The sequence below is a fragment of the Pempheris klunzingeri genome, chromosome 6 (genome assembly GCF_042242105.1).
Source record: "Pempheris klunzingeri isolate RE-2024b chromosome 6, fPemKlu1.hap1, whole genome shotgun sequence".
Lineage (NCBI taxonomy): Eukaryota > Metazoa > Chordata > Actinopteri > Acropomatiformes > Pempheridae > Pempheris > Pempheris klunzingeri.
The window spans coordinates 27,864,432-27,879,034 of record NC_092017.1 but is presented as its reverse complement, the minus strand read 5'-3'; the positions used below and the strand labels follow the sequence as shown (position 1 = coordinate 27,879,034).

Here is a 14,603-nt window from a genome sequence, read left to right as displayed (position 1 = left end):
GTTCCTCGGGGCAGAATAATCAGACGCTCGCTCCACAGTGAGTGATTATCAGCCTGGAAAATTAACGACACAGCTAATCGGTTGATTTATTAGGGAGGAGAAGAGGGATGTGTGATGTAATATTTATATATATATAAGTGTATATTATGTCACGGCTGGCTCCCAGGCCACAACAAAGGAGGAGGTGCAAGAGAAGCTTTACTGTCAGTAAAGACCAGTTTATTATAACAACAACGAGCATGGGATGTGAAGAGAGAGCTCTGGTTCCACATATATCCTGGTACACTGGCCAGGTGTGCCAGGTTAGGTGAGGACATGGCTCTATAGGGCCGTAACAGTTATAATTGTCTCACAAAGTGCAAACAGAAAAAGTACAGATACACAATTCCATCAATCAATCAACACACCAGTGAGTCCTTTCATTTCTAATCCGTCCAAACGAACCCTCAAACACTATTAAAGTTTGAGTTATGAACGCTGTTACTGCCCTTTAACGTCCTCTGTGCTTCCACCTGACAGCACGAGCAGCTTGCAGGGTTAATACGATAAATCAGCACCGACAGAAGAGGAAGAGAACAGTTTACTGTCTCAGTCACTAAAGAGAATAGATAGAATTTCTCACATATTAGTGGCAGTAAGTTCTCTCCCACTGGAGCTCGTGCTTCACTATATTCTGTCTCTGTTGTCTCACTGATCCATTCCTTCTGTGTTATTCTCTGTGAGCGGACACAACGAGAGCGACACATTATTATTCTGTGAAGATGCTCTGCTGAAGTCATGCGTCCCCGAGTACACGTGATGGTGGGAAACATCTCTGGAGAGACCACTGTGGTGTCCAAGATGGAGGTTGTGTGACTGATGGGGCTGTAGCTGAGTGAGCACTGACCCTAACCTGCTACAGTGGCATGGTTATATTATATATACAGTTTGATAACAATGTTGTTTCACAGAGAATATAGTTGATTTTATATTTTAAAAACATGAATGAAGACATTATAAAGCATTCACATGCTTTTATTAAATGTGGTCCTCAAAATGTTTGGGTTGTTTGCAGGAGTATTCTTGAAGTGTGTGCTGTAACATTTATCAGTTCAGGCAACTTCCAAGTTTTACATTTAACTCCAAATCAATTAAAGGCTAAATATTAGCTAAACATTCATTATTCAGAATAATACATATCTCTGTTTGGTGCTTTAAAAACGTTCAGGGACAGTTGTGCTTTATCTTATATATCTTATATACATATACATGTATAGACTAAGGCCATATTTATTATTCTGAAACCCCAATAGTCCCACAGTTGTCTTTTATCCCACAAACAAGTGCCCTTTTCCCCTGAGGATGTTACTGTGGGGGTTACTGGCGCTGTGGTGCTGAATCAGCAGGACTTGACCCCTCTGGTGTTTTAGGAGCTGAATCTCTGCACCGCTGCTGTCGCTGGTCACGTCTCTGCTGGGTGAAGTTGTTCCGGTTAGATAACAGGCTGCTGGACCAACTGGCTTTCGCTCCGATGGGACATTTTTCAGATTATTGTGGTGTCAGAATAATGCGCTCGTCAGAAGAATGGTTGGCTCGCTGCAGTTCAGCTCCGTGTAGTGATCTCACCCTGTTTAAAACCATCCCAACCATTTGTCCTGTGAATGATTAGAGCAACACGTCTGGTTACAGTTTAACAAGCTGCTGTTTAGAAAGTCAAACCGGGGGGAAAACATGAGAAAATCTTTGTGCCACACGACTTATTTGGTGTCTTTCACATGTATTTTTTCCCGCTCACCGTGTCGAGTCTTATTTCCCGCTGCTGGTTGCAGCTGGCTGGACGTCCCGTTGGGCCCTTCAGCATCTTGTTAAGTCAGGGAAGCTGCTCTTACATCAGTGCATTACAAAACCCCAAATCCCTCTGACGTCACTGACAGCACTGCAGGGCACAGCCATGACTGGGCAACCCTCCTCCTCCTCCTCCTCCTCCTCCTCCTCCTCCTCCTCCTCCTCCTCCACCACCCATTCATCCAAACCATACAACTCATTAACTTTTGCTGGGGAGTTGTGACCAGCGGGGCAGAGCTGATGTCCCGAGCGGGGACCTTAACTGTCCGGTCGATTGGTCAGCTAATTAGGCAGATGGCAAAACGAGAGAGAGGGAGATGATGAGGGGACAAAAGAGGAGAAAAACAAAAGGGCAGCACAAGTGAGATCAGGACAAACACAGTTATACAAGAGGGACAGACAAAAGGGCCATTCTGTAGATTTATGTTTTAGTTTATGACAGACTGAACACCTTTATTTTGGTGCTTGACTGGTGGTGGAGCTCCGGGATATAATGTTGCTGCTATGTCTAATATTAAATGTGTCCCTCATTGTGGCAAACCAACACAGAGTTCTCATTAACTGTAGATTTTAATGGGGCCTTTTAGCCCTTTTTTAGCTCACAATTTTGGTTTTGCAGCATATTTTCTGTCCGGTTTGCTCTCAGTGATCCAGCATCATTTGTAGGATTAAGATCCACCTTATTGTAAGACATGTTTCACCCTGTGTTCTTCTTTGCGCGGCTTTCAAACCAGACTAATGTCTGAACTGAAGAGATGAAGGTGCAAAGTTGGATGTCTAATGCTGGATGGAAGTGAGAGTAACCGTATAAGCATAAAATTACTTTTATTTTTCTCCAGGAAAAGTTGAGTAACCAACCTTGCTGCTAAATCTTACTGATCACAGCTTCTCAGGCGCTAAATAATAGATATATATTCCATTTTATCAATATTGCAGATGCGACCGTGTCTCTCCGAGGTGACCGCTTGATGAACGTCCCGGATGTTCAGTCACGTGTAACACGCCTCTTAATTCTGTTTCATAACAGCACTTAGAGGTTCGTACCTGAGTGAGATGGAAACAAACACGTGCTGGAAACATAATAGTTGACTGATGATTAGCAGCTACTGTCTGAGCACGTATGTGGTTTCTAACCAGGAAGAGAGAAAAAACACCGGTTTGGTCCTTTAAGCCTTTGACCGCTGTTGTTCGGTGGATAAGGGTGAGCGCTGGGTCAAACCCTAATAAACAAACAATGCTCTGTGAGTAATTAGAGATGCCCTGCAGAGAGAGAGAGGCACACACACACACACACACACACACACACACACACACACACACACACACAGGCCTGCAGTAATCTAACATCATGTTGTTGCAGCACAGATGGTCGACCAGATGTGAAGGAGAATTATCGAGTGTTTTCTGCGACAGCCATCTCATTTAGACCGTCTCTCTAATTCTGAACGTACAGTACATACAGTGTGTGTGTGTGTGTGTGTGTGTGTGTGTGGAGGAAGGTGTAGCCTATGCATTAACCTATGCATTAGCTCAGCTCCTTAATCTCCACTGACCTCACCAGAGGGTCAGTCATTAAAAACTTAAGCTGAGCAGCAGAACACAGACACTTATTTCTAAGTGCCGGAGGAGATCCCAAAGTTTTTAAAAGGCACCAAATCCACCAGGATGACTTGCGGGGGGGGAAATGGGTCTTAAAATATGTGCACTGCTCCTAAAATAAAGCAGCATTTGTGCAGATATGAAAAACAAAAAAACACACACTCACACTCGTCATGTAGCTTCAATGAAGAGCTGGAAACATTCAAAAGATTTTTATTGTCAATTTTCTGTACGTACAAGGACGAACCGTTTCTCTCTCACCTTAAATATATAAATAAAAGATAAAACAAAGAAAGATAGAAAAAATATAAAGAATAAAGAAGAATCAGCCTATATACAACAGTGGCGTGACGGCTGACTAGATAAGTCTGATCATGCTGATATATATATATATATATATATATATATATATATATACACTGTATGTGATGAGATGAGTCTATCAGGACTGCTGTGCAGCTGAATTCACATGATGTGGATAAATGTGTGTCTATGCAGTGTGAGGCTGACGCTGCTGAGGCTTTTGCTGGCTGCGTGGGGCTCTTGGCATGTTGAAATGGCCTCTAATCAGGTTAAGTTATTAAGACCTCCAACGCGCAGGGAAATAGGTCAGGAGCAGCTAAACGATAGAGAGATAGAGAGATAGAGAGTTAGAGCGAGGGCGAAGCAGCAGAGGGACGTAACTGAGCAGAGAGAGCACCAGAGTATCCGGAGCAGCACATGGTGCCATGGTAGCTCTGCTCTGGTCTGTTTTATGCAAGATTTACCCATCAGTACTCTGGATTTACGCACCGAGGACAGAGGACTGGAGCCGGTCTGCAAGCTAAAGCTGGATGTGCAGCTTCCTCTCGTGAGAATCATCCCGAAGCTTCTTCTTTCAACGCGGTGGGGGCGGGAACATTTTGTACATCTTCACCTCGTCAGCAGACCCTGAAAGAGAAGGACCACGCTCACATCTGACGGACAGATGTGCTCTGACAACAAACAAACAAGCAGGAGAAAGAGGAAGCGCTGCATTGTGGGCGATCGTTCATTCAGCTGCTGTTTCTCTCTTTCTCTGATGGGCAGTGCAGCGTGAACACACGAGCCCTCGGGATCCGGACATCCGTTTATGCGCACATCCTTCGTTCCCTCTCCTCCCTCTTCGTGTTGCTCTTTCGTCACTACATCTCTCCCCCCTGGGCTGCTGCTGCTGCTGCTGCTGCTGCATTTGCTGGTGGAGTCTGCAGTGTCCAGAGCAGTGATAAGAGGCTTTCCTTTGAGGGCACCGTTCAAGACTTCAACGCTGAAAAGACTCATTTTGGGACGGAGATGGGCAACAGTGTAAAGAGAGAAGAAGGACCTGGAGATTTACCACAGAGCTTATTATAATAATAACTTAATCAATGTACCTCATCACATGCTGGTGGGGTAACATTTCAGATAGAGTTGTACTCAGGTTTTCTTTACTATGCTGGCAGCTGCTCTTGGCATCATCAAACCATCCGACTGATCTGCTGTGGTTGGATCTAAAACATTCGGACCTTTTGTTGCAGCAAATGCATAAAATCCTTTAGATGTTCTGTATGAATCAACATCTTTTGCTTTTCTGACTTCAGTCTGCACCTTCCACACGTTCGCCTTCGTATCCTTGCCCTTCTGGCTCTGGGGTCCGTTTGGGGACCTGTGTGTTGGTGTGTGTGCCCTGCAGGGAGCCACCAAAGTCCATCTGGAAATCCAAAAGGGAGCTTGAACATAATCGGAGGATTTGTTCTACTTTTCACCCACATGTGCAGTCATCCCTCCATCCCTCCATCCCTCCATCCCTCCATCCCTCGCTCACACTCTGCCCGGCTACTCTACCTGCTTTCACACACAGTCTGGGGTCAGGACCTCGGCAGCTAATCTAATGAGCCACGCTCGGTTATCTCTGCTGGGAGGAAACACTGCAGCAGAGAAGGATTTTTGCAGCCGGCGAGTCTGAGAGAGAGGAGAAGCACGCAGGGGGAGGGATGGTCGGTCAGTAGCCCACACAGAGGGACGTCGGCTGGGGGGAAAAGACGGGGCTGAAGGGGGCTGATGGCTCCTCTGTGGAAGGCCATGCTGTCGAAAAGCAGCCCGCTGTACAGAGACTCCCTGTTCTCCTTCTCTCTGTGGGAGTGGAAGGCTCAGGAGAGAGAACTGGTGCTGCTGAAGAAACTCACCGACAGGGAGAGAAGAGCTCTGCTGGCACAACTTGACAAGTAAGACGGACACAGAAAACAATAATAACTCAAAATACTTCTTTACGATGATAAAAGTAAAAGTCTCATGTCTGCACATCGAGGACAGAACTACAGTCAGGCTGTGGTTAGTGTGGCTTAGCATGAAAACAAGCTGCCAACAGCTCCAAAGCTTTATGACTGTGATGTCTAAGAGAACCAGATGTCAGTCATCATCACTGACTTCTCTTCAATAATTAAAACTTCCAGCAGGAAGCAGCTCCTAATGATTTGTTCTAGATATCTATTTTCGTACAGGTTAAAGAAACAAGAGACGGCATGTAAATCAGTGAGTTTTAGAGGTGCTGTTGGGTTTATTTTCTGGGACAGGCTAGCTGTTTCCCTTTGTTTCCAGTCTTTATGCTAAGCTAGGCTAACCATGGCATCTGACTACACCTACATGAGATAGATATTAGTCCTCTCAGTTCACTCTCATAACGAAAGCAATAAGCAGGCTGGGAGAGATTGTGCAGAGCTGTGGGCTGAATGCAAACATGGTCTGTTTGTTGTGTATCTGTGTGTGTGTGTGTGTGTGTGTGTGTGATGTGTGTATCAGCCTGTCAGTGATATAGATTAATGACCTTCACCTCAGCATCTACGTGCCAACACGTCACTGGTGATTAAATCCTCCGTAGGGGACACACTGCACACACCACTCGTCTGGTTGTCGCTCCACGTCATGTCAGCCTGAACAGGTTATCCCTGTCAGAGTGTGAGTCTGCGTTCTTACCTGTGTGATGTGCTGCAGTGTCACGAGTGCGTAAGTCACTAAGAGGCTTCCCTGAAGCAACGCAACGCTGTCAGCAAAGCCTCTGCAGCATGGGATCAGCAGGCAGGTGACTCACTCACCTGGGACGTCTGCAGCCATTAATGCTCGTTATCCTCGAGTCACAGGGCAGCTGAAGCAGATATTTTATAGCAGATATTTTATAGAGACATTATTTAGAGAATTTACTCTAAAACTAATCAGTCTTACAGACGCTGGCCTTCAGTGGAAGCAGTTCTGACACTGTAAAAACTGTGCTGCTAACAAATCACTATCATTGAACTTGTTGTCCGTCCATCCATCATCTATACCGCTTATCCGTCAGGGTCGCAGGGGAGCTGGAGCCAGTCCTAGCTGACTTCAGGCGAGAGGCGGGTTCACCCTGAACATACAGAGCCAGACAAACACTCACACCTACGGGCAATGTTAGAGTCACCAATTAACCTAAACTTGCATGTCTTTGGATTGTGGGAGGAAGAGAACCTACGCTAGCATGGTACGGGAGAAGATAGAGAGATATGGGGAGAACATGACTTGGACTTCTTTATTGATCCCCCATAGAGGGAAATTCAACATGTTACAGCAGCAACAAGTAATAGAAAAACAGAAAGAATAAAGAAAACAACAGTAGAAAATAAGCAATAGTAAATAAATATATGTTGTAATGATAAATAAATATTTATTTGATGTGCAAAGGTTACGACTAGATGTAAACTCCAAAGGCCCCAGGTTCAAACGGGGAACCTTGTTGTTGTGAGGCAATACTGCTAACCACCGCTCCACCATGCTGCCCTGAATTTGTTGTGTTAATTACAAATCAGAGAATAGACGGGAAGTATAATAGACAAAGTATTTTAAAAATGAATCACCTCAGTAATCCACAAAAGTGTAGACTGATAAATTGGGCACATCAACCTGACGCTGAGGTTAATGTGTTTGCAGCAGGACCACAGTGGTTTGGACCAGTCAGGGTGAACTACAGGCTGGTTTTAGTCGTAACAGCAGCCAGAAGGAACTCTTGGTTCAAGAACGACCCTGGACGCTGCTACAGCATCAGTTCTGTCACAGATGGAGAGGATTTCTTCTTCTCTGCTGTCTTTGGCAGGAGTTCTAGCGGCGTTATGTGGCTCGCTGATCTGATTGGCTGACGTTAGGCTGTGTGACACAGTGACAGACAGATGGTTCATCCACTCACCTGAGAAGTTTATCTTTTATTTTGAACATGTCATCCTTTTACAAACAGTTTCCACTTCCCAGATAGTTCTGTGTAACAAACCGTCTGGTGTGACAGGTTATAATAAAAGTGTTCAAGGCCTTTTGGAGAATAGATAACAGATCAGGTCGCAGATCTGACAGAGCTGGTGGATGTGCTGACGTCAGTTAAATGTATTAATCTGTGCCTGCACCACTTGCTTCGGGGGCAGAAAACAGTGAGAACACGTAGATGTTAATGCCAAATGTTCAGCACAATAAGTTCACTGTTGAGCTTGTGGGTGTTGGTAGAGCCATGCTAACCGTTTCCCCCTGCTTCCAGTCTTTATGCTAAGCTAGGCTAACCTTTCATTTCACTCTCAGAAAGACAGCAAAGAAAGTGTGTTTTTAAATTGTTCCAAACATGATATGAGCATCAACACAGGGAATAGAAATGTTGACTGACTTTGATGTTGAAATCTTCATCTAAATGTGTGTTTATAATGCTGACACACACACACACACACACACACACACACACGTCACTGGTGATTAAATCCGCCGTAGGGGACACACTGCACACACTACTCGTCTGGTTGTCGCTCCACGTCATGTCAGCCTGAACAGGTTATCCCTGTCAGAGTGTGAGTCTGCGTTCTTACCTGTGTGATGTGCTGCAGTGTCACGAGTGCGTAAGTCACTAAGAGGCTTCCCTGAAGCAACGCAACGCTGTCAGCAAAGCCTCTGCAGCATGGGATCAGCAGGCAGGTGACTCACTCACCTGGGACGTCTGCAGCCATTAATGCTCGTTATCCTCGAGTCACAGGGCAGCAACCCTAAAACTAACCCTTCTCAGGGGGAACTGCTAGAGACTTTCATTTAAACAATACCAGGACAGCTGATGAACACCTGGAGTTCATGTGTCCAAGTATAAAACACACCTGGTCTGATGGACAGATTTTAATGAATGGTCTGTTTTACCTTCATCAGATGTTCCTTCAGTTTATACATATATAAAAGTATTGATGCATAATGTCTCAATTTAAAAAGTATTAATTCATGAACTAGTTCTTCTAACTCTGCTCAGTTCATTATTTATAGTTTACTAACATGAAATCAAATTGTGGGAAAAGTCTCTTAAATCTTTACTGAAACTCTCCAAAACTAATCGATCCTGCATTAAATCATTAAATCATCATCATAAAAACAAACAGCAGTTATGTTTTAACTACTTGGCCTGTGGTTGAATTTGGAAAAAGAAAGAAATGGAGTGTAAAGTCTGCAGCTCTTTGGGATCCTAATGAATTTAAATGAATGACATTTGTTTTCATCCTTGAAAAGCTGTAAATCTTATTTCTCCGTCTTAGTGCAGAGTTTTTAAAACCTTTATTTATTGCAAAGTGATTTTTACATGACAAGGAGAGACGAGTTCCCTTTAACGAGAAGGCACAGTTACTCCTGGAGCTTTACCCAAAGACAAATCAGATGCATCCTGCCGGTCCGGGAGAATGAACTGGTTTTACTAACTTTGAAGTATGATTTGTCCTAAACTGGACTTGACTGACTAGACTTGTGTGTCTGTGTGTGAATTACAGGCTCAGTAAGGAGCTGCAGCAGAAGGACAAGGTCATCGAGAGCCTCCGCTCCAAACTAAACCACCACCAGCAGCATCACCACCACCACCATCATCATCCTCACCGCTCTGACTCGCCCTGCAGCAGCCACGCCCTCTCCGACACCACCGACCAATCGGACCGCATCTCCTACGTCTCCGATGAGCACGGCTCGCTGAACGGGGACCTGGAGCTCTGCTCCGACGTGGACGCTGCCAGCGAGCTCGGCCGGAAGGAGGCTTCTACCAGACTGAGCACAGGTGAGAAGGTGGCGCCGTCAGTCCGACTTCAAAACATGCAGCGCAGAGTCCACTGGTCTGTTGAAGCTTTAGAAATAGTGCGTTAGGGACTATTTTCAGTGGCGGATTAATGAACATTTGGCGCTTTAGTGATATTTGGGGCAGATATGGGGAGCATCATCACACTCATCCTCTGAAGTCCTCCGTCTGTGTCCTCTCTGTTCCACAAATAACATGTCCCGGCTAAATGTGACGCTCTGAGTGCAAATATATTATTATTTAGGGTGAAACACACACACACACACACACACACACACACACACCCTATTTTGCTGTTTTGGTGTCTGCTCCATCCATCGTGACTCTTTTCATTTGCAGATTGCCTCTCTCACAGTGGCACCATGTCCTGCCACCCGTCTGTCCCTCCATCCATCACCTCATCCCACAGCCACAGCTGTCCCAGCATGCAATGCCCCAGCTCGCCACACAAACTGGCAGACATGCAGAGTCAGACAGGTAGGAACGGGTCAGAGCCTCCCTCCACCTGAATCCATCTCCTGCTGCATTCTTACACCTTCTTCTTACACCTCTTCGTGCAGTCCGCTCTGTCGTTTCCTCGCCTGTATCTCTTTTTCACTTGTTTTTTGCTTTGGATTCTCCTCCTCCTCCTCTTCCTCCTCCTCCTCTTCCTCTTCCTCCCAGCTCCAGCCTCTGTCTTCACCTCTGCCCCCTCCTTCCACCCTCCACCTTCCTCCTCCACCCAGCGGGTGCCTTTGCCCTTCCATCCCGACCCCGCAACCCTGCGAACGCGCTACCCGGGCAGCGGGGGAGCGGGTTTCTCCCTGGCTGAGGTGCATCAGGAGCTGCAGATGTTGCAAAGGCAGCTGGGAGACACTGAGAGTGCGTCTGTCTGTCTGTCTGACTGTCTGACTGACTGTCTGTCTGTGTGTGTGCACGGGTTTGATGTGAAAGTGTTAAAGACTTCCTGCAAACTAACCGAGTGTTTGAAGCTCAGTAACACACTCCAGACCTGCACGCACACACTGAAGAACAGATTCTCCAGCCAGCATCCTAGAATGAGTTTAGGATGAATGTCACAATCACAGTACGTCGGAGAAATAGAAAAAGATAAAGATAAAGGTGCAATGCAGCAATTTAGGATAAGATAAGATAAGATGGAATTCTCATTATACAACAGTTACATCAGAATCGAAGAAAAAGGAGATAAAAAATTGAGAAGAAATAAAAATACAAATATAGAAATGTACAAAATGAAATATAGTGCAATATGCAATCTGAAGGAAAATGAACAAAGTGTCCACAGGTAGTGCAAATGTACCATTATGTGCAAAATGGCAAAGCTATTGGTGGTTTAATGAACCATGATAGAGTCTCTGCGGTCAGGAGGTGCTGGGTTTAACCCATAAGAACCCACAAGACATTTTAAATATTCTGGAAATGCCCCTTTACAGCTTTTATCCTTGAATTTAACCCAAGAAGTCCCTCAGTGACAGCTACTGAACTTCCTGGTGCAGTCATGTGACCTGTTTCCAAAATGTTGGTCTGTCTGATGAACACCTTTTGTTATTTAAAGGTGAGTTCCAAACAGTTTAACAGCTCTAATCCTGTCCTGGATTAGCTGAACCTGTCCTGACTGTGTTTTAGGGAAAAGTTGACATGAAACAGCTTTGAAAAATAAAGCTGTGACATATTTAACGTTTGTGTCTCATAAATTAGTTCAGAAATGTGTTTTACATCCCCCATAATTTTACTTGAAGGAGAAAAGGGTTCTTATGGGTGAAAACAAAATGTAATACCCTCAGCCGAGTGCAGACCTTCGACTCTGAGCTGCTCAGAGAAGCTAATCGATCGAGATGAGTCAGAGGCGCTGCAGCACTGGTGGCGCCAACGTTTGAAGGTTTCTGTTCTTCACACTAAGTTCAGATTGATCCGTTTTCAGCTAATAAGGAGACGAGCAGCGTCTGGATCAGCTGAAACCTGTTTAAATGAGCTGCCTCATGCATGTAGACACACAGATAGATGGAGAGAGAGTTTAATAATCCACATCGCTCCCACTGCCCCGGTCTTTTCTTTTATCCTGTGCCTTTATCTTTGAGGCCTTTAACACTTTACTTCTCATTAAATAACGAACCCTGAGCCGCCAGCATGAGGACGGTTTGATCTCTAATGAGCAGAGGAGCTTCTGTTTGCCTGATTAAGGTGTTCCTAAAGTTAGTGTTGTACTCTCCTCTTCCTTTACGACTCACTAACACACTCTAAGTGACTGCTCACGGTGTTTCTTCCCCTTTATCGTTTGACATTCTTACTTTACTTACTTACTTTACCCTCCTCTTCTTCAGGGTTTTCCACTCCCCAGCACAAACCTCTCCAGGGTTTCCCGTTCGCCCACCAGCAGCCGGACTCCTCTGCCTTCCTGCCGCTCTCCTTCCACGGGTACCAGCCTTCCCCTTTCAGCGGCGGCGGCCCGGACGCCGGCTCAGCGATGAAGGCCGGGGCCAGCCTGCTGGAGAGCGGTGCATTGTGGGATGTGGCCTACGGTAACCGACCAGTGAGACTTGGCGCCGACCTGTCTTCAGGATCCTCGGGGTACCAGTCAGGCAACAGCCACACAGGTAGATGGTAGAGGAAATGTCTCACTGGAGTTTGGGTTTTCATTTCTGGAAACTTTGGGGAAGAAGATGAAGATTTCTCAGCTCAGTGAACAGTTTCTGCTCTCAGTCTCTAGTTTACAGTCTTCTTCAGCACAGCAGGACGTTCATGTAGTCAATTATGGTCCATTTAGAGGAAGATAGACGCTAAAAAAGTGTGTATCTCATGGCGGGGCCAATCAGTAGCTGGTCATGCCTGAGTCTGACCAATCAGAGGAAAACAATCGAGCATCATGGCTCCAAAAAACCAAGATGGCGGCGGCCAAAATGCTTCAAAATGCAGTCCAAGACCCAAAGGGGTGACGTCACGGTGGCCACATCCACTTCCTTTATACAGTCTGTGGTTTACTGTGATAGATTACAGTGGATTCATGAAGACAGATGGCAGCTGTGGCAGGTCACTACTGTGATGACGGAGTTAGCTCACACTTCCTGCATGTTTCACATCAAAGGCCGTCAAACCATCTGAACCACATCATGTGTATTTAGTCTGTAGACATGCAAACACACGTGGTCCTCAAGTACTCGTGTTCATCTGATTCGTCCGTCTCTTCAAGCCACATCTTCATTTGTGGTTTTCTCTGCAGGTTCGGACCTGATGAAGGAGCACCTGAGAGAGATCAGGAGTCTGAGGCAGAGACTGGAGGACTCCATCCAGACCAACGACCGCCTCCGCCAGCAGCTGGAGGAGAGACTGGCCCGCACCGCCGAGAAAGGTAGCACACACACACACACACACACACACACACACACACACACACACACACACACACACACACACACACACACACACACACACACACACACAGCTGCGACTACACAGCATGGATCCTGAAAGGGTCATAAATTGATTAACTGATACTTCAGAGCAGCACGGTGTCACATTTCCTTTTTTCTTTTAATAATTATCGTAAAAGAAGCTATTAATTAGTCAGAAAAAGTGTTCAGCTGCTCTCAGTGTTTTCATTATAGAGATAAAATTTTTTTAAAAACCTGCACGTTAGCATGCTCAAAGCTGTAATGTAACATTTCCAGGCTCAGATTTCTAAAAACAATTAGCCCTACGTAACAAATCTTTTTTAGTTGTGTGCACACGTTATTGCAAATATTTCCAACAATGTTCAAACTCTGATAAATTCCATGATTTTATTGAAGGTAAAGGTGCGTTTCACCGCGAGTCTGTCACTTCAGACAGCAGATAGATAGATTTCTCTGTTTTTTTCTTATTGTGGTGCTTGAGGCAGAAATGGCGTAGCTGCATGTTCAAAGTCTCCCCTCCTCCCCCCTCCTCCCATCTCTCCCCTCCAGGTGCCCCCACCAACATCTACATCCAGGGCCTGGACTCGGTGGGCCAGCTCTCCAGCGAGATCAGGCTTCTGAAGGAGGAGAACGTCAGTCTGCAGAGCCAGCTGAAGCAGGCGGCCAGAGGTGCTGTCTTTATTCTACACATGCATTTATGGATCTTCTACATGAGCACAGACACACTTCAGTTATTTTACAGACAAAGTCACCAGTTTGAACTCTTTTTTTCCAAATTAAATAAGATTTTAAGAGAGTTTTTAAACCATCTGTTGGTTTCTGAAAAGCTGAACTCAGCCCTGACCGGTCATGTGACCCCCCCCATGCAGACGGCAGTAAGGAGGCGGAGCACCTGAGGGAGGCGGCGCTCCTGGATCGGGCCAGGCTGAAGGAGGCGGAGCTGGAGGCAGAGAGGTGGGCGGAGCAAAGCAGGAAGCTGCAGGCCGAGGCGGAAGATCGAAGCCAAGAGATCACACAGCTGAAGCAGGACAGGCAGAGGAAGCAGGAGGCCGTCAACAGGTGTGTGTGTGTGTGTGTGTGTGTGTGTGTGTGTGTGTGTGTCACACCTGCTGGTGTCCTGTCACTTCAGTACACCTTCTCTCAGAATCAGAACTCCTTTAATAATCCCCAGGGGGACATTGCTTTTTGTTACACACAGCTCCAAAAGAATAAGAACACACTTCAAACACAACAGTAAAAATATAAATATATAAAGTATGTATAAAAAAAAAAGATATATTACAAGTTAGGTGAATTATTGCACCAGGTGAGTCCAGAGTCTTATAATAATAATAATAATAATAATAATAATAATAATAATAATAATAATAATAATAATATATAACAACATGTACATTCAGAGTGAGGAGCTGTACTATTTTTATTCTATCTTGAGCTCTAACATGTTTTAAACTCCTGTTTGGAGTTGCTGACATGAATTCAGACAGTATTTTATCTTTTTAACATAATTTATGATGTAAATTGTTGTGTAGTTTCCTCACAGAAGGAGGAAACATGAGCTACTGCTCAATAAATATACTGTGAAATGATGTATTATATTATAACAGTTGATTTAACACGTGACGATGCTCCTCTCAGCCGGTTCTTTTCTCCGCCTGCCGTCGATGTGAAAGCAGCATTAGTGAATTATTGTTGAAGCACTT

At 45.3% G+C, this 14,603-nt stretch overlaps 1 protein-coding gene across 1 annotated transcript in view; it reads left to right on the top strand.

The window, feature by feature from the left end:
* pde4dip (phosphodiesterase 4D interacting protein) overlaps positions 1 to 14,603 on the top strand; it is a 37,640-nt gene that overhangs the window by 15,652 nt on the left and 7,385 nt on the right. The window contains exons 21-27 of the mRNA XM_070831609.1: positions 9,216 to 9,493; positions 9,851 to 9,988; positions 10,181 to 10,372; positions 11,833 to 12,105; positions 12,729 to 12,857; positions 13,450 to 13,569; positions 13,770 to 13,959. Of these exons, the coding sequence (XP_070687710.1) occupies positions 9,216 to 9,493; positions 9,851 to 9,988; positions 10,181 to 10,372; positions 11,833 to 12,105; positions 12,729 to 12,857; positions 13,450 to 13,569; positions 13,770 to 13,959 (1,320 nt within the window). The remainder of the gene's footprint in view (positions 1 to 9,215; positions 9,494 to 9,850; positions 9,989 to 10,180; positions 10,373 to 11,832; positions 12,106 to 12,728; positions 12,858 to 13,449; positions 13,570 to 13,769; positions 13,960 to 14,603) is intronic.